This window comes from Myotis daubentonii, chromosome 6, assembly GCF_963259705.1.
Source record: "Myotis daubentonii chromosome 6, mMyoDau2.1, whole genome shotgun sequence".
Classification (NCBI taxonomy): Eukaryota; Metazoa; Chordata; class Mammalia; order Chiroptera; family Vespertilionidae; genus Myotis; species Myotis daubentonii.
In genome coordinates this window covers 93,185,569-93,212,658 of record NC_081845.1, presented here as the reverse complement: position 1 = coordinate 93,212,658, position 27,090 = coordinate 93,185,569, and the positions used below count along the sequence as shown (strand labels likewise).

The window sequence follows — 27,090 nt, the reverse complement described above, 5'->3', positions numbered from 1 at the left end:
TTTTTGCTTTTTGGCTATTATGAATTATATTGTTAATGAGCATTCATGTACAAAGTTTTGTGTGGACATACATTTTTATTTCTCTTGGGTAGAGAAGTGTTACCATACAATCCAGTAATTCCACCTAGGAGTAGAATTACTGAATTGTATGATAACATGTTTAATATTTTGAGGACCTGCCAGAGATTGTTTTCCAAAGTTCACATATTTTACAATACACATATGTAATTTAAAACTTTCTAGGAGCCACACTAAAGAAAAATAAAAAACAACAGGTAAATTTAATTTTAGTAATGTTTCACTTTACCGAATATATTAAGAGGTATATGTATATATAATATCAAAACTATGATTTCAGCATGTAATCAATATAAAAATTATTACTGAAACATTTTAGGTTTTTGTGTTAAGCTCCAAAGTCTCCATGTGCGTTCCAGCACGTCTGATGGGGCCAGCTCCATCTCAGGCCTCAGCAGCCACTGTGGCGAGTGGCTGCCGTCATGGGCAGCACAGTTATAAGTAGTTGCATTAGAGACATAATTCTGACGGGACTCTGAGCTCTAGGGGGCAGGACTCTGTGCACCCACAGAGCTTGCATGCAGCCAAATAGATGCCCCATGAGTGAGTGAATGAATGAACGGATCCAGTTTTCCCTGACAGCTGATGGAGATCACAGCTACTCCCAGAAGTCTCGGCCTCAGTCAGACCCTGTCCGGGAGCTCTGGGCCCCACGTCAGAGCATGGACCTTGAGGTACAGCAGGAAGTGGGTGGGGGCGGGGCGGGGGAGGCCATGCCGGCCTCTAAGCTGCCAGACCTGCTGGAGGAGGGCTCCGGGGGCCCCGGGGGCCCCGGGACTGTACTTGGGGTGGTGGCATACATGTGCACGCGTGTGTCTATGTGGGTGTGCGCGCGTGTGTGATGTTCTCTGACCCTGCCCGTGGCTGTAGAGGGAGCAGGACAGCCGGAATGTCGTGTGTGGCATCTGCATGGACAAGGTGTGGGACAAGCCGGAGGACAAGCGGATCTTCGGCATCCTGCCCAACTGCACACACGCCCACTGCCTGGGCTGCCTGCGCACCTGGCGGAAGAGCCGCCAGCACTTCCCGCTGAATGTCATCAAGTCAGTGTCATGGAGAGGCCAGGGGGACGTGGGCCTCGAGGCCGGCCTGTGAGCTGTGACTTTCTCCTCCTCCAGGGCCTGTCCCCAGTGCCGTGTCTATTCCAGCTACATCATCCCCCACAAATTCTGGGTGGGCGAGGGGGCCGAGAAGGAGAAACTCATCAGGAACTTCAAGGCTCGGACCAGGTGAGGCTGCGAGGGGGGATGGGGTTTAGGGAAGAGGGGAGGACTGCCCCTGACCCAGCTTGGCCATGGTTCCCCACCCAGGTCCCCCAAATCCTGGAAGTTCAGAGTGATGGAGATGGCAGGCGAGGGGCTGAGTTGTTTCCACTATTTCCAAGAGCCGAATGAATAAACTGCAGTTTCTCTTCCAGCCTAGCTCAGAAGTGATACAGGCCACTCAATCTCTGCTTGGCTTTTATTTCAGACTAGGGGCCCGGTGCACGAAATTTGTGCATGGGTGGGGTCGCTAGGCCTGGCTGGCTATCAGGGCTGATCAGGTTCCCCGCCTCCTCCTTCCCTTGCTGCCCGCTTGCTGCTGCCACACAGTTCCCCGCCTCCCTGCCTCCCCCCACTCCTCCTTTCCTCGCTGCCTGCGTCTGCCACCACCCACCCCCAGTTCCCCAGGCCCAATCAGGCAATTGGGACCTGCCAGCCAGGGGGAGGGGCCAACTGCCACTGCCGTGGGCAGGAAGGCCAATCAGGGCCTGCTGGCCGGGGATAGGGACAGGGGGAGGAACCCGGGAGGTTGGCCGCTGGTCCTGAGGAGGGAGTTGGCCCTCGGTTCCCCTGGGAAAGGGGCTGTGTCCGCTGCCACCCAGCCCCGGTTCCCTGTCCCAGCCTGGGGGCTGGCCCCAACTGGGCAATTGGGGCCTGCTGGCCGGGGGGCAAAGACAAGGAGGTTGGCCAGCAGGCCCCATCAGCAATAGGAGCCTGTGGGCTCGGGGCAGCTCCTGCATTGAGCGTCTGCTCTCTGGTGGTCAGTGCGCGTCATAGCTACCGGTCGTTCTGGTTGTTCCATCATAACGGTCACTTAGGCTTTTATATATATATAGTTTTAAAGCAGAAAAACAAATTGGTATGAGTATATGTTGTTTGCTTAGATCAGGGGTCCTCAAACTATGGCCCGCGGGCCACATGCAAATACAAATATTGTATTTGTTCCCGTTTTGTTTTTTTACTTCAAAATAAGATATGTGCAGTGTGCATAGGAATTTGTTCATAGTTTTTTTTTAAACTATAGTCCAGCCCTCCAACGGTCTGAGGGACAGTGAACTGGCCCCCTGTTTAAAAAGTTTGAGGACCCCTGGCTTAGATGATCTTTGAAAACAGGGATCTCTGAGGAGACTAACAGGTAGCCCTTGGAGACAGGGACATGTGGGCAGTTTTTCATCCCTTGGGACGGTAGGCATTTATCCAAAATCTGTCTTAATTTCACCTTCCCCAAGAGTTTATTGCACTTGCTCTATGCAAAGTATCTTTGGATAAAGGGTGGGATACAGAAGGTCTAGTCCACCCATAAGACAGTCAGCCTTGTTGGGAAGACACCTGGATTTTCCCCAAGAACTGTAACTGCCCCATCAACAAAGTGACTGGCACAGAGACTTGGCTGAGTGTCACAGGGGAGAGTGTCTGCGCTGGTGCTGCACCGAGTGGGGTCCTCAGGGAAGGAGACCCCCAGGCAGGGAGAGGTCCAGGTGGGGAATGCTGGCAGCTGGGAGCACCCAGGCCCGGGTGTGAGAGGGACCAGGTAGATGGAGGGCTATTATGTATGACAGACTTATACACAAAGTGGGGGCTCTTACTATCCCTACACTGCAGAGCAAGAACCTGAGGCCTGGTCTGTGTGACGTGAGTGAGGAAGTGGGTTTGCGCCAGGCATCACTGTGACTCACAGTGCGTGCTAGAAGGAGTGTGTGCGTGTGGGGGGTGTGGGGGGAGGGGAGATACTGACTTGAGAGGAAGAAGGGCCAGACCTGGGTGGCCAACTGCCCCGAGGTGGAAAGGAAACTGTAAGATGACTAATGATTCCAGCATTGGTGACCGCAGGGCTGCTCCTGTCACGGCGGGGGCGGGGGTGGGGGTGGGGGCGGGGAGAAGCTGGTGGGAATGTGCACAAGTTGAAAGGCTATTGGGATGGAGCGGTCCTGCTGCTAGCTTTGGTCAGATGTGAGGACGAGGGGGAGGGGCGGGGGAGGGGAGGGGGGGATGGCGGGCGGGCGTTCAGAGGGATTCCCAGGCTTCCAGCGGGGGCGGCCAGTGGGGTCCTGCGGTCCCGGGGACCAGAGGAAGTGGGAAAGACACTGTGTTGGAATCCAGCAGTGACAATGCAGGAAAAGGCTGCAGACATGCACTCTATCCCTCCACCCGCCTTCCTCACAGGAAGAAAGCTGGTCATACTTACGGGGATCACAAGTTGCCCACACACCCCTCCTGTGTCTGACCTTTCACTGAGTAAATCTGAAATCTCAGAAGTGGGAAACTTCTTAACCCATTTCATTAACCAGCAATTACCAAATCGTAAGACTACCCCTCCGGACAGGACAGGACGATGTTCCGACTTGGTTACAGAGACACACGGTAGGTTATCTGTCCCCGCTTTGGTGGCATTACTGAAACCAGCTCAGGGGAGTCCCAGCGTCACTGCTGCCAGACTGTGGGGATGGGAGAAAGGCGCCCCTGAGACTCCCCTGCCACCTGCTGGAAAGCCGATGCAATAAGTGTAGCATCAGCACTGCGGTGCCTCCGTGCTGTGTCCAACCTACCAACCCCGTGTGTCAGCCGAGCGTGCCCCTGTCCCTGGGCAACAGGGCTGAAGGCGTGCCCTCTCCTCTCAGCCAGATCCGATGCCGGTACTTTGCGCGGGGGAGTGACTGCTGCCCCTTCAGGTCTGACTGCATTTACCTGCACCAGCTCCCGGACACGGCCCCGTCCTCGGCTCCCCCCGGCCCAGACTGCACACAGCCGGCCTCCAGGAGTGAGATGGTAACAGCAGGGATGAGGGTGGTCATGGTTTCTAACACGCCTGTGACACATGTGAAACCTGCATGATATCTGTGACGGTAACGGAGCCCACTGCGATCTTAAGTTTGAGCCCAGTCCCTGCTCCTGAGTCAGCTGAGGCTGAAGCAGACCGCTTCCCACTGACCTCTCTCCTCCCAGGTGCCGGGCCCCGCAGTGCTGCTGGAGGACAGGATGTTCCTGGATTATAACCTGGCCGCCGCCGCCGCCGCCTTCTTGGGGTTAGAACTCCTGCTGGATCGCACCAGTTCTTGATGGCCGGCTGCTGCAGCCAGGACCAACGTGTGGGGGGTGGGGCTGAGGGGCAGGGTGTGCTAGGGGGAAGGTCTTTCCCCTTTTGGGGTTTCTAACACACATCTGGGACAAATGTAAAACTTGTATGAAATCTATGACGTGAACGGAGCCCACTAAGTGGGATGGAATTAGCCCCCTCCCCACCTCCGTGAACATGAGAAGGGTGGAGGGCTCTGGGCAAAGGGGAGGGTTCTCACTGCCTTACTAGGGACTTGGATTTTAACTTTGCCCTTTTGTAGAAGGATTCTGACAGAAAACCAATAAAATGCACCTAAGCCACCACTGGTATCTGAGGAGTGTCTGCTCATAGCCCAGGCGTCCCATCCCCCCAACCAAAGGTGGCTTCTGCATTCAACCTGTTGTAGGGTCACCCACCACTTAGCCTCTGGAAAACGTCACTGAACACTCATAAGAGAATGAATGCAAAGGGCAGGTAACATTTTAGAATTATGAAAATAGCAATGACATCACAGACCCCATAAAAGTGTGCAGAGGATCCCCCAGGGTTCATGAATCCACGCTTAGAACTTCCCTCCCTGCTCTCCTTGCATTGTCAAGAATGCAGAACTAGCCCTAGCTGGTTTGCTCAGTGGATAGGCTTGCAGATTCAATTCTGATCAAGGGCATGTACCTTGGTTACAGGCTTGATCCCTGGACCTAGTGCAGGATGCCACCAATAGATCTCCCACATTGATGTTTCTCTCTCTATCTCTCCCAGTTCCTTCTACTCTTAATGGAAAAATATCCGCCCTGACCGGTTTGGCTCAGTGGATAGAGCATCGGCCTGCAGACTCAAGGGTCCCAGGTTCGATTCCAGTCAAGGGCATGTACCTTGGTTGTGGGCACATCCCCAGTGGGGAGTGTGCAGGAGGCAGCCGATCAATGATTCTCTCTCATCATTGATGTTTCTATCTCTCTCTCCCTCTCCCTTCCTCTCTGAAATCAATAAAAAAATATATATTATTAAAAATCCCTTTGCTGCTATTTTGGCTTTTGTGAAGCAGCTCTCTTGAAATTATTTGGGGAAAAATTTAAACTTTGGCTCCAATGGAAATTGGATCCAGCTCAAAATATTCCTATGGCCCCCCATACTGTTCAGAGGAAATGCCGAGGTCCTCACTATGACCTCAAAACCCCATAAGCCTGGGGTGTGTGGCTCAGTGGGTTGGGGTTGTGTCCCATGCAACAAAAGATGGTGGATTCGATTCCCAGTCAGGGCAAGTACCCAGGTTGTGGGTTCCATCCCTGGTTGGAATGTGTAGGGGAGCCAACAGATCAATATTTCTCTCTCTCTCCCTCCCCCTCTCTCCAAAATTCAAGGAAAATATGTCCTTGGAAGGAAAAAAAAACCCCAAATCTCATAAAATCTGGCTATTTCTCTGATCTTATCTCCTATTACTTCCCAACCAGTGCCCTCTGCTCCAGCCACATCTCTGCCCCAGGGCCTTGGCATTTGCTGTTCCTCTGTCTGAAACAGTCTCCCCCAGACCTCTAAAGGCACGATCACCATCTAACTTTCTATTATTTATTCAGTTACCTGTCTCTCCTCACTTGAGTGTCAGCAACAAGGTGAGCAAGGGTCTTTGTTTTGTTCCCTGAATCCCCAGCCCTAGGTGCACAGTAAAGATTTGTTGAATGAATGGGGGTGTGCGTGGCAGCAAAGTTTGGAGGATGTGAAATACAAGCGGACACCCTAAGTAGGGCTTATGGGTGCCGTGGTGCTCTTCTCCCCTCTCCCTGTATTCCTGTCCTCCACAGTGGCCCCTCCGGAAGGGGTTCGGCGACCCAATTCCAATGTGTGATGTGTGGAGGCTTCCCCACACCAGCAAGCAGTTCCCAAGCAGCAGGAGTCCGAGCGGTCAGCTCAATTCTGATACCATCTGCGCGGGAGGTAGAATCAGGGTCCATAGGTAACGGGCTCAGTCCCACAGACCACCCTCCCTTCAGAGGCCAGCCGTGCAAGCCCACCCACGGGCCTCCTACCCACTGGCTCCACATCAGAGAGCCCCATGCACCCTTCCTTGGGTTCAATTCATTTGCTAGAACAGCTCACAGGACTCAAGAAAGCCCCTGTGCTCACTAGATTACCGATCTATTAGCAAGGAAACTAAAGATCGTGAATCACCAGGCAGGTGGAGAGATACGTAGGGCGAGGTCTCAAAGGAAGAAGTTGCTGTGCTGGAGTTTGGGGCCCAGCAAGGTGAAAGTGTTCTGGTTCCCCAACGTGGAAGCTCAAGGGACAAGGCCAGGAGGTATTCTTTTTTTGGAGGCTTCCATAGGTAATCATGGCCCTGGCTGGTGTGCTCAGTGGGTAGAGCGTCAGCCTGCAGACCAAAGGGTCCCAGGTTCGATTCCAGTCAAGGGCATGTACCTCGGTTACAGGCTCCTCCCTGGCCCAGGCCCTGGTCAGGGCTTGTGCTGGAGGCGACCAGTCCACGTGTTTCTCTCACATCAATGTTTCTCTGTCTTTCCCTCTCTCTTCCACCCTCCCTAAAAATCAATGGAAAAATATCATATCCTCAGGTGAGGATTAACAATAAAAATAAAGAAATAAAAATCCCAATAGTAAATATTTTTTAAAAAAATAGGTAGTCATGATTGACTAACTTATTGGCCATTGGTGATCGACTGGACCTCAAGCACCGCCCCCCCTTTTCCCTCCTGGGAATCAGGGGTGGGACTGAAAGTTTGTCTAACCGTTAGGATCCTCTACTATTGGGTGGGGTCCAAAGTCACCTCATTAACATAACCCGAGACACCTTTGTTGCTCTTGTCACAGGAAGTTTTGAAGGGCTTGGGAGCTGTATGCCAGGAACTGTGGATGGAGACCAAATATGTCTGACAAGTATATTTCAGGCATCTGAATAACCAAACGTGTGTATTTCTTATAAATCTCAATATTGCTCCTCCCTTTGCCCGAAGCCTGCCTCCTCCAGCAGATTTCCTTCAGCTGAAACCCTGCGAGGGGGCCACCTAGTCCCTTATAAACAGTCAGAGCAAGGCTGCTGCTTCGTCTTTAGGAGGAAGTCCAAGCAAAGCCTGTGGCCACCTGGAGGGCCTTAGCTTTTGCTGCGACCCCATTCGCAGGGATATGCGTACATCCACTATTTCCGGAGAGGACGGTGGGGTGGTAAATTGTGATCTAATCCTACCACAGAGCCCATGGTCTACAAGCAACATGGGAGTCAGATAAAATCAAACGTGGTTGGATTCTGAAGTACAACAGGATCCCGACATCCATTCTGCACCCCCGTCCTCCTACTTCCCGGAGCAGTGGAGGGAGGTTAAGGGCGGCAGCCGAGCTGCCCCGCCCGGCCCCGCCCACCAGCGCTGGTGTGACCCCGCCCACAAACAACCCCCTTAGCCGTGGCCCCGCCCCTTCCGGCCTGCCCTCGCGCCCCGCCCCGCTCACCTCGCTCCCTGTTCAGACGGCGTGCGTCTCCCGGGCGGCCGCGAGGGCGAGTACCGGAGTCCTCCCTTCCTCAGGCCGCGGAGCTGAGGCCCGAAACCGAGCGAGGCTGGGCTGGGGCGCGGGTCCCGGGCATGGCAGCCCCGGAGGCGGCGCCCGCTCCGGCTGAGAGCGCGGACCCGGCGCCCTGGGCTCAGCTCGAGGCCCCCGCCCGCCTCCTGCTGCGGGCGCTGCAGGCGGGACCCGACGGGGCGCGGCGCGGCCTGGGGGTGCTGCGGTCGCTGGGCGGCCGCGGCGGGGAGCCCTTCGCCTGGGGCCGCGTCCTGGAGGCGCTGTGCCGGGAGGAGCCGGTCGCGGAGGGCCCGGACGCTCGGCTGCTGCTGTAAGTAGCGCCGCGCGCGTCACCCTCCACCGCGGGCGCGGGCCCTGCGGCGGGGCTAGCGGGGCTGCGGGGCGCGGAGAGGTCCCGGCCGCGCGCACATCACCCTCCACCGCGGGCGCGGGCCCTCCGGCGGGGCTAGCGGGGCTGCGGGGCGCGGAGAGGTCCCGGCCGCGCGCATATCACCCTCCACCGCGGGCGCGGGCCCTCCGGCGGGGCTAGCGGGGCTGCGGCGCGCGGGTACCGCATGGAGAGCCGGCCTTTGCGCGGTCAGTTCGGGGACCGGGGCCTGAGACACTGCGGCCGGGGTAAGCGAGTAAGTGTAAGTCAGTGGACTCAAGTCGATTTTTAAAGTCCTCACCCGAGGATGGTTATTGGTTTTAGAGAGAGAGGAGGGAGGGGGAGAGAAACATGGACCGGTGGCCTCCCCTGCACGCCCAGGCCGGGGTCAGCCGGCAGCTAGGTGTGTGCCCTGACCGACACCCCCAGCCTTCTTGGTGCACCCAAGGCGCGCCCACCAACTGGACACCCGGCCGGGCGACCCCAATAGGTTTTGATAGCATATTCCGTCTCTAAAAATACCGAACTCGTACCTTCAGCATAGGCATACTTATGTGTAAAGTGTACTTACGTGTTGAAGTACATACATAATAAAGTATACAAAAATTAAATTTTAAAGTGCGATAAATGCCAATAAACATCTGGTTGTGGTGGCTTTATATCATTTTTTCAAAGCATAACATATATTTTAGGGCAAGATCACTTTCCATAGGGATGGTGTTCTTTTTTATTTTTAAAAAATATTTTTATTGATTTCAGAAAGGAAGGGAGAGAGAGAAATGTCAATGATGAGAGAGAACCATTTACCGGCTGCCTCCTGCACGATCAATGGTGATCGAGCCCGAAACCTGGGCATGAGCCCTGACAGGGATGGAACTGTGACCTCGGTGTTCCTTGTTGATGCTCAGCTGCTGAGCCACACTGGCAGGGATGGTGTTCCTTTTTTAAAAAATATTTTTTTAATATACATCTTTTTATTGATTTCAGAGAGGAAGGGAGAGAGAAACATCAGTGATGAGAGAGAACCATTGATGGGCTGCCTCCTGCAGCCCCCTGAACCTGGGACCCTTCAGTCCGCAGATGGTCGCTCTATCACTGAGCCCAACCGGCTAGGGCAGGGGATGGTGTTCTTGATCATTGCTAGTCTTTGGGGTGAACTTTTTTTTTGCCTCTTTATGTGGCTGACAGTTCCCACTAGGAGCAGAAGTGTCAGCCCTGCCATTTTTTTATTTGGTTGTGCTTCCATTATGGTGTTCACTTTTCAGGTGTCCTTATAAATCATGTGTCCATTTTGTGAGGATTCCGTTTTCTTAAAAAAAGAATACTGTATTCATAAAAGCACTTAACTATCATAGTTAACTAAAATACACAGAAAGTAAAAAAAAGTGAGTGATGCCTGGCCAGTGTGGCTCAGTGGTTGAATGTTAATCTGTGAACCGGAAGGTCATGGTGTGATTCCTGGTCAGGGCACATGCCTGGGTTTCCGGCTCAATCCCCCAGGAGGTAGCTGATTTTATTTATATATATATATATATATATATATATATATATATATATATATATCCATCCCTAACCAGTTTGACTCAGTGGATAGAGCGTCGGCCTATGGACTGAAGGGTCCCGGGTTCGATTCCAGTCAAGGGCATGTACCTTGGTTGTGGGCACATCCCCAGGAGGGAGTGTGCAGGAGGCAGCTGATCGATGTTTCTAACTCTCTATCCCTCTTCCTCTCTGTAAAAAATCAATAAAATATATTTTTTTAAAAAAGTCTCGGGTTAGATTCTGGTCAAGGGCACATGCCTGGTTGCAGGCTCAATTGCATATATATATATATACACACACACACATACACATATATATATATATACACACATATATATGTGTGTGTGCATTTGTGTATAAATAAAATAACATACTTTTTATTTTATTTTTTAAAATATTTTTTATTTCAGAGAGGAAGGGAGAGATAAAACATCAATGATGAGAGAGAACCATTGATGGGCTGCCTCCTGTATGCCCCACACCGGGGACTGAGCCCACAACCCAAGCATGTGCCCCTGGGCAGAATCGAACCCAGGACCCGTCAGTCCACAGGCCGATGCTCTACTCACTGAGCCAAACTGGCTAGGGCAAAATAACATACTTTTTAAAAAGTGAGTGAGGTGCCACCTGCAGCCTCTAGGTTCTGAGGAGCCCGCCTTCCACTCAGAGGAAGAGTCGAACATGGAGGGCCAATCCATATATTATAATTTTGTAATAGCCTGACCGGCGTGGCTCAGTGGTTGAGTGTCGACCTCTGAACCAGGAGATTATGGGTTGCCGGCTCCATCGCCAGTCGGGGGCATGCAGGAGGCAGAAAGCAAATGATTCCCTCTCATTATTGATGTTTCTATCCATCTCTCCTTCTCCCTTCCTCTCTGAAGTCAGTAAAAAGTAACTTGGATCCAAACTGCAGAGGTTTGAATCCCAAATTAAAAAAAAAATTTTTTTAATACCTAATTTCTTGTGTTTTAGATAAGTAGTAACAGAAGTTCTTATATTTTCTTCCCACACTCCACTTCAGATTTATTTCATGAGATGTGTCAAGAGATCTTTCAAAACCCCCAAATTGGAGGCTATAGAAATGTTTCTAGCTGTCTGGCCTTTTCTGGGCAGAGTAGGGGGAGGGGAGACTCAACCCAAGATCACTGGATAGAACTGTACTTCAGTATCATGGGTTTCTTTTGTAATTCTATGTATTTTATACATTTAACAGGTCCTGATAAGGGGGTCCATGGACACAAAAAAGTTAAAAGCCCTTTAAATCGGGTCTTCCTCACCTCTGCTCCTAGGATCTTTCAGCACAACGTGACCGTCATTGTAACTTACACTCTGGTTTTCTCTTACTTGGTGTTTGTTTTCCACAGAGAAAAGATGCTTTTTCTCTCTCACACACCCCAGGGCCCTGTGTGTGTGATGTTGCACAGCTCTGCACCGTTGTGTGTGGAGAGGAGCAGAGGCCTGCTGGGTGGTGGGCGGGATGCACCCGTGACTTGCTTGCCTCCCCAGCAAGCCGCAGGTCACACGGCACCTGGACTTGTGCCTTCACAACATGACAGACAGCCGCACTGCTCCGTCCACAGCAGCCCTTGCTGATACCTGGACACGTACTTTGAGAGTTGGGTCATTCAGTAAATGTGCACCAGGTGCCTGCGAGGGCTGGTGCCACGCTGGTGCCGGGCGCAGGAAGGAGAGCACTGTCTGCATCTCAGGAGCTCGTCGTGGTGGGAGGAGCATCAGAGCTGGACAGAGGTCACCCTGTGACTTCAGGGCCTGGCAGGGGGAGCACGGGGCCAAGGCAGCATTGCACGGCACCTTGGAGTCCTTTTGCGTCTTTTTTTCATGTAAAACAAGTGTGGGTTTGTTCTAGAGGAGTTCAGCGTGAATTTTTGAGCCGGAGTAGGAAATGTCAAAGCGCAGGGCCCAGCGTGGAGTAGGTGCTCAGTGCACACTTGTGAGTGACTCCCATGCTGTCCCCTCTCCGTCCACACTGACTCACAGGCACTGCCTCCCAGCCCGCTGTCTGTCCATTGCCATCGAGCCTCTAGCTCTGCCCAGTTTGCCTTGTGTTCCTCTCAATAGGATTCTTTAAAAAAAAAAAAAAAAAAGAGTTTTTTGATGGTTGGTTTTTTGAGAGAGAGAGAGGGAGAGAGAGAGAAACATCGATGAGAGAGAATCATTGATCGGCTGCCTCCTGCACACCCCTACTGGGGATCGAGCCTGCAACCCGGGCATGTGCCCTGACCAGGGTTCGAACCCAGGACCTCTCGGTGCCTGGGATGATGCTCAATCACTGAGCCATATCAGCTGGGCTCAATAGCACTCTTAACTGTTTGCCTCCCTCTGCTGCCCAGGAAACCACTGCTGCTGCTATTGCCTCGGTTATGCCGGCAGAACCTGATGACCCTGCTGCTGGCTGTTAGGCCGGCGCTGCCTGAGGACAGGCTGCTCCCTCTGCTGCAGATCGCCCGGCAGGACCCAAGCCCCGACCCTGACGCCTGGCTCCAGGCCCTGGGGGAACTGCTGCGAAGGGATCTGGATGGTGGGGTCTCCACTGAGGGAGCGTCCCCACTGTCTGAGAGGTGCCAGCGTCAGCTCCGAGACCTGTGCAGGCAGCTGAGTCCAGGGGGCAGGAGGTTGAAGTTGACCCAGCCTCCAGACCCTGAAGAGGAAGAGGAGGAGGAGGAGGAGGACAAGTACTCCCAGCGGCCGGGGAAACGAAAGGAGCCCGAGGGAGAGCCTGCCAGTCCTGAGGGGGAGAGGGCCCCCAAAAGGTTCCGGTGTTTGGAAAGGGTTGAGGAGGAGAGTCATGAGGAGGCGCCAGCTGAACACGAATCTTTGGAAACCCTGGCAGAGGGAGGAGACACGTCACCCACTAAGAACCAGCCTGTCGTGGGGGCTGAGTGCATGGAGGCTGCTCAGAGTCTGGGGGATACTAAGGGACCCGCTGAGAGTGTGGAGTTGCCCAAAGCTATCCAGGTACTGGGGTGGGAGGCTGGGTTTAGAGTGATCCCTCAGGAGTCGGGGGTTTAATCGGGGCAAAAGCCTGTTGGGACACTCCTAGTTGGAATGACTAGCCCGTGGAGCAAGAGGCAGGAGCAGGGGGTAAGAAAATGCAGTTGCTGCTCTGCAGACTCTGGGGAAGGGAGTTATGGGAGGTGAGAAACCCTTGAGCTAATGATCGATAGCCTGAGGGTAAAGGGTACTAGCCAGGAGGAGAGGCGCCAGAGCCACCCACCACCCCACCCCATGGGAGTGGGGGCATGATGCCACATCCAGCCTGCCTCCCGCCCCAGGCTGGGTCTGCCCCGTTAGTGGGGTGCAGAGAAGAAGGTGGAGACAGCCGGATTTGCACGGCCCTTGTCTCGTCTGAGTTCTTAAGCTCTTGTCAAGGTCTAGGCTTCATGGTCTTGAACCAGCTTCGCCTACTAGCTCCCTCAGCTGGGGCCTTCTCAGGACAGGGAGCCGGAGTGGGCTTGGGACCACGCGGTGCGGGCAGCGGCTTGGTGGTGACTGAGCTCTCCTGCAGGACCAGGTTCCCAGGCTGCAGCAGCTGCTCAGGACCTTCGGGGAGGTGAGTGGCCCTGCCCTGCCTCCTCCGCCTGCCTGGACCGCAGCCGTACTGAGGCTCAGGGCGGCCCGGGCAGGGAGGCACAGGCTGTTTGGGGTGGGGCTTGCAGTGAAGAGCTGACAGTCACTGCAAGTCACCTTGGGCCCAAGTGCAGATATGTCGTCGGGCCCCGACGGTTCCTCTTCTGGTAGCACCTTCGGGGTCCTCAGCCACCCACTGCCGTGGAAGGGGTGGCCTCGGTGGCTTGTCGCCGTCACTCTGCCAGTTCTGACGTGGCTTCACCTCCCAGGGGTTGGAGGGGATGGAGGATGCTCCCACAGTCGAGCTGCAGCTTCTCCATGAGTGCAGCCCCAGCCAGGTGAGTCCAGGAAGACCTGGCCCTGAGCTCACCTCCCATCTCCCCAGCCTTTTCCCATTTAACTGTTTCCCTGCCTCAGAAGGACTTCGGGAGGGGAACTTTGTTGGGTTTGGTCTCACAGGCAGGGGTCACCCTGACGGGGTTTATTAAGCCCTGACTCCACCCGTAGGGCAGCTCTCTCAGCCTTCCCTTCCCCTGGGGTGTCCTCGCCCTAGCCCTCTGCTGCCCCGTTGGCAGAGAAGCTGAGTGCCCTGCCCTGCCACTCTGCAGGTGGGCCTGCTCTGCGACCAGCTGCAGCTGCCCCAGCTCTCGGACACAGGTCTCCTGCGGCTCTGTACCCGGCTGCTGTCCCTCTCACCAGATCTCAGCCTCAGCAACGCCACTGTGCTGGCCAGGAGCCTCTTTCTTGGACGGGTGGGTGCATTGGGGTGCACGCAGACTGCCAAGCACCCTGGGGGAGAGTCTGAGCCTCAGGAGGGTGCGCTGGGGAGAGGGTGTCCCAGCCTGGCAGACAGCCTGGGGCAGGGGAAGGGCATGGACCCCAGACCATCTACCCACAGCTGATTCTTCCTTGAACCCCAGACCAATTCCAGAAGGATTGGGGAAGGGAGCTGTGTCTTCCAATGGGTGGCTCCACGTGAGTCCTAGATAAAAGAACTATTCCCTCTGTAACATATATCACCATCTGACATATGTATCTGATAAACATTATGAATGAAATAGCATTTCCTCCCCATTGGCTGTAGATTCTCTCCCTGACTTCCTCAGCCTCCCGCCTGCTCACAACTTCTCTGACCTCCTTCTGCGCCAAGTATACCCACCCCGTCTGCAGAGCCCTCCTCAGCCCCGTGCTCCGGGCCCCAGAAACAGGTAATTCCAGAACCAGCCTTCCCCCCAGGTGACCCTGGCAGAAGCTGGGTATTCAATGAGTAAAAGCTGTTACTTCCCTGACAGTGGCCCCTCTGATGAACTGAGCATGCTGTCCCTGCAGTCCTATCCTCTCCTGCCATTCCCCAGACTTCTGCCCTCCTCTGTCCCCTACCCAGGTCCAGCTCAAACAGAGTTACTGTGTAGCCTTATGAAGGACGAGGCCCTGGAGCCAGACAGGCAGGTGCTAATACTGGGGTGAGTATTCAGGCCTCTGTGTCCCCACCCCTCCCCTGGCCAAGTCTGTTTCTGGCATTCTGGAGTTGGAGCCAACTGGGCACCAGGCCCGGTGCCTGAAAGACAGGAGGTGCCCGCCCCCCTTGCTGTTATCTGAACCTGGCTTGTGCCTTCCCACCTGGGCCCGTGCAAGTTGCCATCCTGTGCCCCTTCCCAAGCCCGGAGTTTCAGTCTTCCCTGCCAGGTGCTTTGTGGAATGCAGAGAAGGGCTGGTGGTCCTGGCTCCTGAGCATTGCCAGCGTAGTTGGAGATTGGCACTGTGGTTGAAAGCACTGGCTCTGAAGTCAGACAGACATAGTTTCAAATCTCAACCTGGCATGTTTTTAAATGTATCATTCAAACCGGTTATTCCATACCTCTGAGGCTCTCAGAGCTTCTTATGAAAAAAAGGGGAATAATATTCACTCCTGTAGGATTTTCTAGCTGTTAAATGTGATAATCCATATAAAGACCTCAGTACAGTATTTGGCATTGAGTAAATGCTCAGAAATTGTTATTGGAGATTCAAGACAGAAAGAATGAGTAGAAAAGACCCCATTGGACATCAACATTCTATATAATAAAAGGCTAATATGCAAACTGACCAAACGGCGGAACAACTCCTTCCTATGACACACACTGACCACCAGGGGGCAGATGCTCAATGCAGGAACTGCCCCCTGGTGGCCAGTGCACTCCCACAGGTGGAGTGCAGCTCATTCAGAAGCCCTGAGCTGCGGCAGCGCTAAGGATGTCCGACTGACAGGATGTATTCTTGACTCCTGGCTATTTTTCAGGGGGTCTTTGTATATCCTACTGCCAAATCCTTCACTGTCAGCTCCCAGGATCTTGGGTTGTGGCCTGCCCAGCACTGAGTATGGGCTCTGCAGCAGCGACTACTGGGCAGCCGGCAGCATTGGGGGGGCTCTGGCTCATTCCTCGGGTGGCTGGGGATCTTGGCTGTCCCCAGGGCCTGGCCCTGCCTTGGGGTAGGAGTAGTAGCTACCCAGTCTTCGGTGGGAGGCTGGGCTTTACCCCCCGGGGCCTGTGCTTCGCAGACAGATCTTGGAGGTGCCCTGGCGGGAGCAGACTTTCCTGGTGCTGCAGTCACTCCTGGAGCGGCAGGTGAGCAGGCCGCCTTGGGGAAGAGGACAGAGAAGCGCTGCAGGGCTATGGACGGGCGTGGGGCGCCCACAGGTCCGATCCTTTTGGTGATAGAGGGGCAGGTAGGCCAGCTGCCCTGCAGCAGGGTGCCCCATGACTCTGGGAGAGTCCTGGGGCCTCAAAGGCTGGTCGCAGAGAGCTGACTCCATGGTAAATCTGTCTCTGCCTCTTACTGGCTCCGTGGCCTTGGGGAGCAACGTTCCGATATGTGCGTTTCAATTAAGTTGTACTTCCCCTGGCTGGCAGTTCAGTGGTTAGAGCACCTACCTGGGCTGGAGGCTCGATCTGTGGCTCCGCTTGTGGGAGGCAACCAATCGGTGTGTCTCTCTCACATCAATGTTTCTCTCCCTCCCTTCCACTCTCTCTAAAAAGCAATGGAAAAATATCCCTGGGTGAGGATGAACTAAATAAATAAATAGTTTTCTTGTTGAATGGGTAATAAATTCATATCTTCACAATTTTAGAAGCTCATAGAGGAAATAGCGAAAAATATTCCCCAGCCGTCTAGATGCCCTTCCCCGGGGTGAACCAGTGCTGTTAGCTTCAGGGGGCCCTCCCAGAGATGCTTGTATTTACAAGGACACATGTATAGATGCACTTTTCCTTTGTTTCTTGCATAGATGGTAACACCAAGCTCAGTGCGCTGTATTCTGCTTTATTCACTTCATATATATTTTGGCAATTTTTCCATCAGTACTTAAAATTCTGCCTCCTCTGTTTATAACTTAGGTGTTGGCTTAACCTCTCTCTGCCTCAGTTTCCTCATCCAAAGGGAAGTGATGATAGCACCCACCACACAAGACTGGGGTGAGGTTTAAGTGGGATAACTGGTGTAAAATGCTCAGAGTGGTGCCTAGTGCATAATAATGTTTATTAAATTATTATTATTATTATTATTATTATTATTATGAAGAGCTATTGTTATGCTGGCAGTCCCGCCCTGTATGTCTTCAAGCACCGGTCCAGGCTAGCGATCCTTGGCTCCCTTGGTCCTAATCAGACTTTGAAACGCTAGCCGCCATTTTCTGAGACCTCTGCGCAGGCTTTCTGTGCGTTATCTCATTGGATCCTTCTCACAGGCTTCAGAGTGAGATTTATGAGCCCCATTTTACAGAGGCGGACACTGAGGCTTAGTTTGGTTAAGTGATCTGCATAGGGTCACCCGGTTAGTAAGTGGTAAGAGTTGGGAGTGAATGAAGGCCTGTTCTTGTGCTGCTGTTCCCCCTCCCGATGTGTGCAGGTGGAGATGACCCCCGAGAAGTTCAATGTGTTGATGGACAGGCTCTGCAAAGAGGGGCCGGCAGCCACTGCGTCCATGGCCTACGCCAAACTCATGCTGACAGTGATGAACAAGTATCAGGCCAGTGTGAGTGCTGCTGGGACCATGAGGGCTGCCCTGCTGCCCGGAACCTGCCATGACGGTGTACATCTGTTTGCCAGGGAGAAAACCCGGAATGTTAGCCAGGGAACCCACAAGTTCAAGCCTGGGACTAGGCAATGACACTGCTCATCCAGCCAACACCGCTGTGGGCCAGATGCCATATGGGAATCAACAGTGACCATATCACAGTCCTTGTCCTTAACTTGACCCTCTCCCCTAACACCGGGCTAACAAGAGGGGAAGGAGAGATGATAAACAGACCATTGTAATATCCGGTAGGAGTCAGGTGAGAGTATACTCGGGGCTTTTGATGGCAGAGCAAGAGCGGGCAACTAAACCTTTTGAATTGGGACAGGCTTCTTGACTCTTAAAAGGTGAGTGGTAGTCAAGGGCTGAGGTGGAGGAAAGGGCATTCCAGGCAAAGGAAACAGTGTAAGCAGTGAATGCAGTGAATGTCTGAGGGGTACAGGTAGTTCATTGTAGCTGAGGCCTAAAAATATGAGAGTTGATGGTGGTAGTGGAGGAGGTTAGAGATCTAAAATACCAAGAGCTAATACTTGCATAGCCCCTGCTACATCTCAGGCACTGCTCTAAGCCCTTATATATGTTAACTCTCCTGTTTACTCCACACATTAGCACTATGAAAAGATCTATTATTAGCTTCGTTTTATAGATAAGGAAGTTGAGATTCAGGTATTTGTAACTTGTCCAAGGTCACATTGCCAGGCCACGATAGCATCTCATGAGGGGCCCTGTAAGTTATGGTGAGGAACTTGGACTTGATCTTGAAGGCCAGGTATTCTTGGCAGTTGGCTCTTTACCTTTTTCTTGTGAGTCACAGGCCCATTTGATGATTTGATGAAAGCTATAGCTCCTCCCTGGAAAATGAATATGTGAACACACATCTTAGGAACACGTATAGGAGACTGGGTCCTGGAAGGAGGGCCTCAGTATGAGGCTTCAGGAGTTATCCCAGGGCCTTCAGCTGGAGTGACGGGGTCAGATTTGCATTTTATAGAGAAACCTCTGGCCTCTGTAAGGAGGAGGGATTGGAGGGAAGATGCAGGGTGGAGACCTGCCAGGAGGTTGTAGCAACAGGTCAGGGAAGAAGAAGTGTGGCCCAGGAGGAAGGGGGCAGCGCCGTTTCCTGTCTGTAGCCAGGAGGGTTGTGAGGGTTTATGAACTAATGCATATGACGTGCTGCCGCGTAGGGAGCACTCAGCTGTCGGCTGTTACTCCTGTGGCTGACTTAGTGATGGCCAGTATTTGGCCCAGGTCCACCTGAATCCAAAGACAGCGAAATAATGAGGTTTGATTGCTCAGGGGGTCCTTGCCTCCTTCCATCATCCTTATGCCCTGGATTCCTCTCCTTTCTGAACAGGCGGGGGGTCAGATGGGAGGGGAGGGATCAGCTGCCGGAGTCCTGACATTCTTCCTTCTCCCTAGATCACTGAGACCCAGAGACTGAGCCTGGCCGCCCCCCTGTCGCTCAACACCACTTTCCTGAGGAAGTCCCTGCAGGCCGCCCTGAGACATCTGGCCCCCTGACCTTCCCCCCGGGGACACCAGCTTCCTGAAGGACACTCTGCCCTCACCCTGACCCTGGCCTGGGGTGAAGGCCGAACCTGGCCATTCAGGCATCAACTGCCTCCCTGTTCCAGGCTGCAGAGAGGCCTCTTGACCTCCCAGCCAGCAGGGAGGGTACAGGCTGAGGGGGCTGGATGAGCTGGTTTCCAAGAGCTGCTGACCCTTGTCACTTCTGCCTCAGGCTTCGGCAACCAGCTTTCCTATAAGCCCAGCAACGTCACAGCAGACCCCTGTGAGCGAATGATGCTCAGGGGACCCCTGTGCTTAGCACGCAGCACAAATCTCCTGTGCTGCAGTGCGTGTTATGATCCCCTGAATTGTTCTGACTTGAATAATAATTTATCAATGGCATTTAATAAAAACCAGGAAGTTCAATAACGTGTCATTGGAAGCAGTGCCTGCCTTCCTATTAGCTCTGGTATTGGTTGGAAATTAATTCACCCCCCACCCCTACCACCACTCCACCTGCGCAGTGACAAGGGGCATCTTTCCCCAGTGAAATGTTCTGAGGGAGGTGGTACCGTTCGGAGGTTCGGTCATTCAGTTCTGTGGGCCAGAGAGCCTGTGCTACCACCCACCCAACCCTATTAGCTGTTGTGTAGGGGCGCGGCTTAGAGGTGGGGGTGTCTGCAATTGGGGGAGGCTTTTGGGGGGAAGACATTTGCGTAGGGATAGACTCCTGGGTTACTGTGGGCAGAGGAGGATGGGCCTGTTGAACAGGAGAGGGCAGAGGGGTGTGCAACACTGCGGCCGGCCGTGTCTGTCTGCGACCTTCATATTCCCGTGGCCCCTAGCGAGGCACCTCGTCCCTCGGAAACGGCCGGTGGGTGTTACAGCGGAAGCCACCGTGGGGTGAAGGTTCATCACAGTGCTTTCCAGCTCTTCCCCACTGCAGGCTTCCAGGGCCAAGAACACAGCTTTATCCACGAGTCCCTTCTCGCAACTCCCCGGGAAGCCGAGCCCGCCCGCACCCCCGCCCCTTAGAGCGAGATGAGGGAGAGAGGTCGGGAGTGAAGCCTGCTTGTGCGGCAGGTGCGTGAGGAAGTGGGCAGAGGAAGTCTGGGGGCAGACGTGCAGGAATCACACCCTCTCCGCGGCCATTACAATGCGTTGCCAGTCCGTTTGGTTTCCGAAGCTCGAGCCCTGGACCTGGCCGCTTCCTTACCCGCCTGGCAGCTGCTGGCGCAAAACGGGGTAGTCGGAGGGTGCCCCGGACCGCAGCCCATCAGCACCCTCCAGCGGCCGCAGACGGCGGCGCGCCCGGGGGTGGAGCGACCGACTGCGCTCTCTGGGGAAGTCGCAAGGCATCTCTCGCGAGAACAAGGCCCGTATTTGAGCGCATGCGCGAACTGAGTTAGTCTCTTTTCCGGTTTTTGCGGCGCGAGGAATCATGAGGTGAGTGACATGTGGGGCGCTATCCGTGTGCATCCGCACCTCGGACGCCCCGGTGGGGGTGGAGACCCTACGGGCGGCATCGGGGGACCTTGCCCTTCGTTGGCTGCGGGGCATTGCCGGTCGGCCGCCGTCGGAACCCTCTTTGCGGGGCCTGCATCTGGTTCTCGGACCCACTCCGAACTGGGGTCCAGATCCCCCAGCCGCTCCGGCCACGCCGAGGGTGTCGGCCGCGGCGCCGGGCCTGAGCGCCGGTCCTGCTTCCCTCTTGCAGCAGCAAAGTCTCCCGCGACACCCTGTACGAGGCGGTGCGGGAGGTCCTGCACGGGAACCAGCGCAAGCGCCGGAAGTAAGCCGGGTCCGCGGGGGGCGGGCGCGGGCGGGCCGGGCCCCGGCGTCCGGCTAACTGGCACTTCCCCTAAGGTTTTTGGAGACGGTGGAGCTGCAGGTCAGCCTGAAGAACTATGACCCTCAGAAGGACAAACGCTTCTCGGGCACCGTCAGGTTGGCACCGCTCTGACCCCACCCAGCCCCCGTGCCCCGCTCTGCCCTCGGGGCTCCTGCTGCGCCCGAGGCGGGCAGACGCGCGGCACTGGCGAGCCCGGGTAGTCCGGACCCCCTGCTCCGGGCAGGCGCGGCCGGGCGGACCCCCACCCTGGGTCTTAAAACAACAGGGGAGGCGTGGGGAGGCCTCGGCCGAGCCCGCCGGCTAGTTTGAGAGCCAGACTAGCTGCTGGCGAACGCGGACGCTCCGGGTAAGGCTCTGGCTGCCGCGGCCCCGGGCCCGTCCACCCGCCCGGACGCCCAGCGCGGGCATGACCTGCTCTGTCCCCAAAACGCAGGCTTAAGTCCACGCCCCGCCCCAAGTTCTCCGTGTGCGTGCTGGGGGACCAGCAGCACTGCGACGAGGCCAAGGCCGTGGACATCCCGCACATGGACATCGAGGCGCTGAAGAAGCTCAACAAGAATAAGAAGCTGGTCAAGAAGCTGGGTGCGTGGGTGGGGGGGGGCGTTCTGGGGCGAGGAAAGTGGTGCGCAGACCATTTGGCTTTAAAGTGAGGAGGAGGAGGGTAGAATTGTGGCCAAGGCGGTGTGCTGCGGTTGGCTAGCTTGATTTGGGAAAGTTCTTTTTTCCTATTTGCTTGGAGGGTAGGATTTTGGGCGGGAAAGAGGAGGCGGCCTCCAGGGTTCAAACCCAGGGTCTCTGTTAAGTTGACTAGTCAGGTGCTGGTGTTCTGAGTTGGAATTTCTAGTTCAAGTCCCAATTTAATTTCCTCTGAGGCTCTGGCCTGCAGTTGTCATGTAGCGAGAAGGTGGGAAGGCAGGATTAGCCAGTGTTTTCTGTTGTCGCGTGGGTTGTGGGTCCGCCTGGCTTCTGATAGCAGATCTTAGGGGAATGTTGGGCCAGTCCGAGTTCAGAGGGTGGAGACCCCAAACTGGAGTGCAGAAGGGGTTGCAGACTTGGTGCCTGTGCTGGGTTGGGCTACAGAGTTCGTTTGGAGGCCAGCCTCCCAATGGCTTACTCTCCTCACCAGCCAAGAAGTACGATGCCTTTTTGGCTTCAGAGTCTCTGATCAAGCAGATCCCACGAATCCTGGGCCCCGGCCTGAATAAGGCTGGCAAGTTCCCTTCCTTGTTGACCCACAATGAGAACATGGTGGCCAAAGTGGATGAGGTGAAGTCCACCATCAAGTTCCAGATGAAGAAGGTAAGTTAAGCCGTGTAATGGGAGCCCTGATTGCCCTTCTGTGACACTTCGGACATGTGATTGTCGCCGAGCAGGGCTGAAGCCGGTCAGCCTGGGCCAAAGCGCTGCTCGCTGGGAGGGACCGGCCGGGTCGTCTGCCACCAGCCTGACTGACCGTCCTCTCCCCACAGGTGCTGTGTCTGGCGGTGGCTGTTGGCCACGTGAAGATGACAGATGATGAGCTTGTGTACAACATCCACTTAGCTGTCAATTTCCTGGTGTCATTGCTCAAAAAGAACTGGCAGAATGTTCGGGCTTTGTACATCAAGAGCACCATGGGCAAGCCCCAGCGCCTGTACTAAGGCCCCGCTAATAAACCATGATGCCGCTGTGACCTCTTGTCTGCCTGTGACTGGGGGAGGGGCGAGGGCAGGGCCAGGACTCCAGCCTGTTGCTCCCTGGTATCCGGAGTTCACTTGGTGTCCTGGTCCATAGGGTCACAGCTGTTACAAATGAAGTTTGGGTTCCTAGGTGTTGCTGATGGGAATAATCCACAAGCCCTGAGAAATTGGTCTAAGACATTGGGACCTTGGTTCTTGAACTAATTCACTCTTGAGGACTGTTCAAGAAGCGATTTGTTAACCAAGCTTCTCCCCATTAGACAAACATTTATCAAACCACCCCCATTAGCCTTAAACAAATGGCTTTCAGCATTCATTCTGTGGTGCAGCATTTTTGCTTTTTCACATTTGTCTGCAAAATGGGTAGGATCAGGCTGCAGAAACTTCCAGGCCCTACCCTGCCCCTTTCCCTTACCTATTGGTGCCAGTGGCTTGGTATACTGGGAAGTACCTGTGATTAAACCTTTCACTTGAATCTGCTTCATTTAACTTTGGTAAATAAAGGGGCCAGCTCATCCCACCAGTTTTTTTTATATATTTTTTTATTGGTATTTCAAATTGAGGGGGAGAGAAACATCAATCGTGAAAGTCACTGATCAGTTGCCTCCTGCACATCCCCTGCTGGGTCTGAGCCCACAACTCCCGGCATGTGCCCTGACTGGGATTGAACCCGAGACCCTTGAGCTGAAGGCTGACATTCGATATTCACTGAGCCAAACTAGCCAGAACCCATCCACCAGTTTATTTCAGAGAAGGGAAAAGTGAGAAACACCCATCGGCTGCCCCCTGCACGTTCCCTTTTGGGGTTTGAGCCAGCAACCCAGGCAGGGTTGAACCATGACCTGGAGCAAACACTGGCTGGGTGTCCCAACAGCTTTAATAGAGCTGAAAAGCTCATCCAAAGCATAAATAAAAATGCACCTTCTCAAAACAAGGTTCATCTGACGTGAAACTGACAAGTGTACGAGGTTCTCAAAGTAGACCTTGAGTAGTTTGCCATTTTAGCTTTTAAGTTAAATTTGCAGGTAAAGTAGCTACACTAATCAGATGAGAATGAGTTGGTTCTCAAGGTGGGCTTAGCTTGCTCTTTTCTCTGGTCTATTGTAGTATTAGGAGTAATAAAATAGGCTTGTTTAACAATGTTCCCTTACCTAAGGAGGGGAAAAGCTGGCTATAAAATTAGGACCCAATTTTAGAAGTGTTTATGCATAGTAAAAATTATTGGAAGCTTACATAAAAATTGACTATGTTTAACTCAGAGTTAAATGGTTTGGGGGAATTTCTGTAATCTTTGTAATCAAGAAAAAAAGGCAGCCCAGCTGGTCTGGCTCAGTGGTTTAGCATGCATCAGGAGGTCACTGGTTCAATCCCTGGTCAGGGCACATCCAGTTGTGGGCTCAATCCCCAGTAGGGGGCATGCAAGAGGCAGCCCAGCAGTGTTTTGCATAAATGTTTCTATCCTTCTCCCTTAAAAAATATTTTTTTAAAAATAGGGCGAGAAAATTTGTGATTTAGTAACTAGAGGAATGTAATAAAAAAGTAACAAGTGTGAGTATATTTTACTAGAGGCCCAGTGCACGAAATTCGTGCACTGGTTGGGTCCCTAGCAGCTGCTGGCTGCCGGCCAGGTACTCCCCCACTTCCCCAGGCCTCCCCCACTTCCCCAGGCTGGCCCTGCCCCCTGGTTGAACTCCTGGACAAATCCCCAGTTGAGGGGACAATTTGCATACTACACTTTTATTATATAGGATGCCTTGTCCCTGCCACAAAGCTGCTTATAGGGCAAAGGGTACAATTAAGAGAAAATAGAGCCATGAGGCAAAGGCATAGAGCAAACAGGTGGGCTCCTTGGTGGGCACCCAGTGCAGCCCACCTCTATGAGTCCAAGACCAGAAAGACATCTGTATCCACAGTGGTCCTGTCGTGAGCAGGCATCCTGAGCCAAGGTTTCAGAGGTTTCTGATGGCCTCGGATGTATACTCAACCTGCTGGATGCAAGACCAGCCATGTCATTAATTGCCTGTAGGGCCCAAGGTCCCCCACTGCCTGAGTTTGACTCCTCAGCTCTGCACTTGGGAGCTAGGGGAGCCTGTTGAGCAAGTCTGTTAATGTCTCTCAAACTCTTGCTTTCTATTTGGAAGTGCAGGTGAGGATGGTACCCACATGAAAGAGAGTAAACTTAAAAGCATTACGGCCCTAGCTGGTTTGGCTCAGTGGATAGAGCAGCCGTGGGCAAACTACGGCCCACGGGCCGGATCCGGCCGTTTGAAATGAATAAAACTAAAAAAAAAAAAGACCGTACCCTTTTATGTAATGATGTTTACTTTGAATTTATATTAGTTCACACAAACACTCCATCCATGCTTTTGTTCCGGCCCTCCGGTCCAGTTTAAGAACCCATTGTGGCCCTCGAGTCAAAAAGTTTGCCCACCCCTGGGATAGAGTGTCAACCTGAGAACTGAAGGGTCCTGGGTTTGATTCCGGTTGCGGGCACATACCCAGTAGGGAGTGTGCAGGAGGCAGCTGATCGATGTTTCTAACTCTCTATCCCTCTCCCTTCTTCTCTGTAAAAAATCAATAAAATATATTTAAACAAACAAACAAACAAAAAACACCTGGCAACTAATATATAAAAGTTGGAAGATGGGAAGTGGAGTTTTATTTTGTTTTTAAAGAAGTTTTGGAAACGCTAAGGCAAGGCAAATGGGTGTTTTAGAACTACTTGGGAACTTGAATCTTCCTGCATTGATCTGAACCTGAATTTAAGTCAAACCTACTCCACTTTGTAGGAGTCCTTAAAACCCAACTCTACACTAGACACACTCACCACCTTCAGCTGGGCTCTGGGGAATCTGTTTAGAGACCCAACGGCTGCTCTCAGAGGCCCACAGCATCTGGTGTGGGGGGGCGGGGGGGGGGAGGGGGGAGGAGACAGAATCTATTGTAAATGAGGGTTGAGCTATTTCATCAAATCCCAGCTTCCAGAATGATTAGTGCAAAGCTCAGTATGCACCTGAGTTATAATTCTGGGTTCAGATACCTGGGGAGCCCGTTTTCCAGCAGCTGTGTGCAGGGAAGTGAGGAGCCCTGGCTTTGACTATGGAATTGACGAAAAGATGGCACCCTCCCTTTTCCCCAGAAACATCAGGACAGAAACAGAGGGGCAGGAAAGACAGGACTACAGGCCCCTTCTTTGGGCTCCAGCTTGGCTGACCCTTCTGTACAGCTTCCCACAGACCCTGACAGGAGAGCCACTGCCAGAGCCGGGGCTTTGGGCCCCCAAGACCCACCTTCTTTATATATATAATTTTTATTTGTTGAATTTAGAGAGAGAAGTAGAGAGGAAAAAAACACCCATTTGTTCTTCCACTTAATGCATTCATTGGTTGCTTCCTGTATGTGCCCTGCCAGGGATGGAGCCCACAACCCTGACCTATCAGGACAACACTCCAACCGCCTGAGCTACCGGGCCAGGGCAATACCCACCTTATCCTGGTTCCTTCCCTACTCTGTAACCTCACAGTGAGTCATCACCACTTCATGTTACATTTGTGGTTGGGGGCAGGCGGTAAAGAAAAGAGAGAAAGCTCCCTAGCTGGTTTGGCTTGGGATAGAGCGTCGGCCTGCAGACTAAAGGGTCCCGGGTTTTATTCTGCTCAGGGCACATGCCTGGGTTATGGGCTCGATCCCCAGTAGGGGGCGTGCAGGAGGCAGCCAATCAATGATTCTCATCATGGATGTTTCTCTCTCTCTCCCCCTCTCCCTTCCTCTCTAAATAATATATATATATATATATATATATATATATTTAAATATATTTTATTGATTTTTTACAGAGAGGAAGGGAGAGAGATAGAGAACTAGAAACATCGATGAGAGAGAAACATCGATCAGCCGCCTCCTGCACATCTCCCACTGGGGATGTTCCCGCAACCCAGGCACATGCCCCTGACCGGAATCGAACCCGGGACCCCCCAGTCCACAGGCCGACGCGCTATCCACTGAGCCAAACCGGTTTTGGCAAAATTTCTTTTTTTAAAAAAATATATTTTATTGATTTTTTACAGAGAGGAAGGGAGAGAGATAGAGCGTTAGAAACAGATGAGAGAGAAACATCGATCAGCTGCCTCCTGCACATCTCCTACTGGGGATGTGCCCACAACCAAGGTACATGCCCTTGACCGGAATCGAACCCGGGACCCTTCAGTCCGCAGGCCGATGCTCTATCCACTGAGCCAAACCGGTTTCGGCAAAATATATATTTTTAAAAAAGAGAGAGAGAGAGAAAGCAAGGAGGCTGGTCAATTGCACTCCTTGAATTTTCTGCATGAGAGACCTACATTATCCTTAAAGCAGTTACGGAAGGCTGATTGCTCCAGGAGAGCAGTGACGGCAACAACCCTCCTGATGACACTTCAGTCACTCAATAGGAGTCATCACGTTTTTTAAAATCCTCACTTGAGCAGTGAGTGTATTTTTTCCATTGATTCTAGAGAGTGGAAGGGAGAGGGGAGAAGGAAAGGAGGGGAGAGAAACATTGATGAGACAGAGGCATATTGATGGATTGCCTCCCATACATGCCC

The 27,090-nt window shown here is 53.3% G+C and overlaps 3 protein-coding genes across 4 annotated transcripts; all 3 read left to right on the top strand.

Annotated features, from left to right (window-relative positions):
• The first annotated feature begins 535 nt into the window (after positions 1–535).
• LOC132237635 (probable E3 ubiquitin-protein ligase makorin-1) lies at positions 536–4,397 on the top strand. Its single transcript, XM_059702260.1, has 5 exons — positions 536–752; positions 949–1,121; positions 1,197–1,307; positions 3,959–4,106; positions 4,284–4,397. The coding sequence occupies exons 1-5, from the start codon at positions 630–632 to the stop codon at positions 4,395–4,397; spliced, it is 669 nt and encodes a 222-aa protein (XP_059558243.1). The 5' UTR covers positions 536–629.
• Positions 4,398–7,859: 3,462 nt separating this feature from the next.
• FANCE (FA complementation group E) lies at positions 7,860–19,405 on the top strand. 2 transcript variants are annotated; one of them, XM_059701888.1, is made up of 10 exons: positions 7,862–8,227; positions 12,178–12,802; positions 13,353–13,397; positions 13,684–13,752; positions 14,023–14,166; positions 14,499–14,622; positions 14,799–14,877; positions 15,954–16,020; positions 17,300–17,425; positions 18,887–19,405. In XM_059701888.1, exons 1-10 carry the CDS (start codon positions 7,980–7,982, stop codon positions 18,986–18,988), a joined length of 1,629 nt encoding a protein of 542 aa, XP_059557871.1. In that variant the 5' UTR covers positions 7,862–7,979; the 3' UTR covers positions 18,989–19,405. The 2 variants fall into 2 exon arrangements, with proteins under 2 accessions (XP_059557872.1, XP_059557871.1); XM_059701889.1 differs by lacking the exons at positions 15,954–16,020; positions 17,300–17,425 and having other exon boundaries at positions 7,860–8,227.
• A 971-nt stretch (positions 19,406–20,376) lies between these two features.
• Positions 20,377–22,500, top strand: RPL10A (ribosomal protein L10a). The gene is made up of 6 exons (XM_059701890.1): positions 20,377–20,422; positions 20,694–20,768; positions 20,843–20,923; positions 21,262–21,410; positions 21,955–22,127; positions 22,298–22,500. The coding sequence occupies exons 1-6, from the start codon at positions 20,418–20,420 to the stop codon at positions 22,466–22,468; spliced, it is 654 nt and encodes a 217-aa protein (XP_059557873.1). The 5' UTR covers positions 20,377–20,417; the 3' UTR covers positions 22,469–22,500.
• The last annotated feature ends 4,590 nt before the right edge of the window (positions 22,501–27,090 follow it).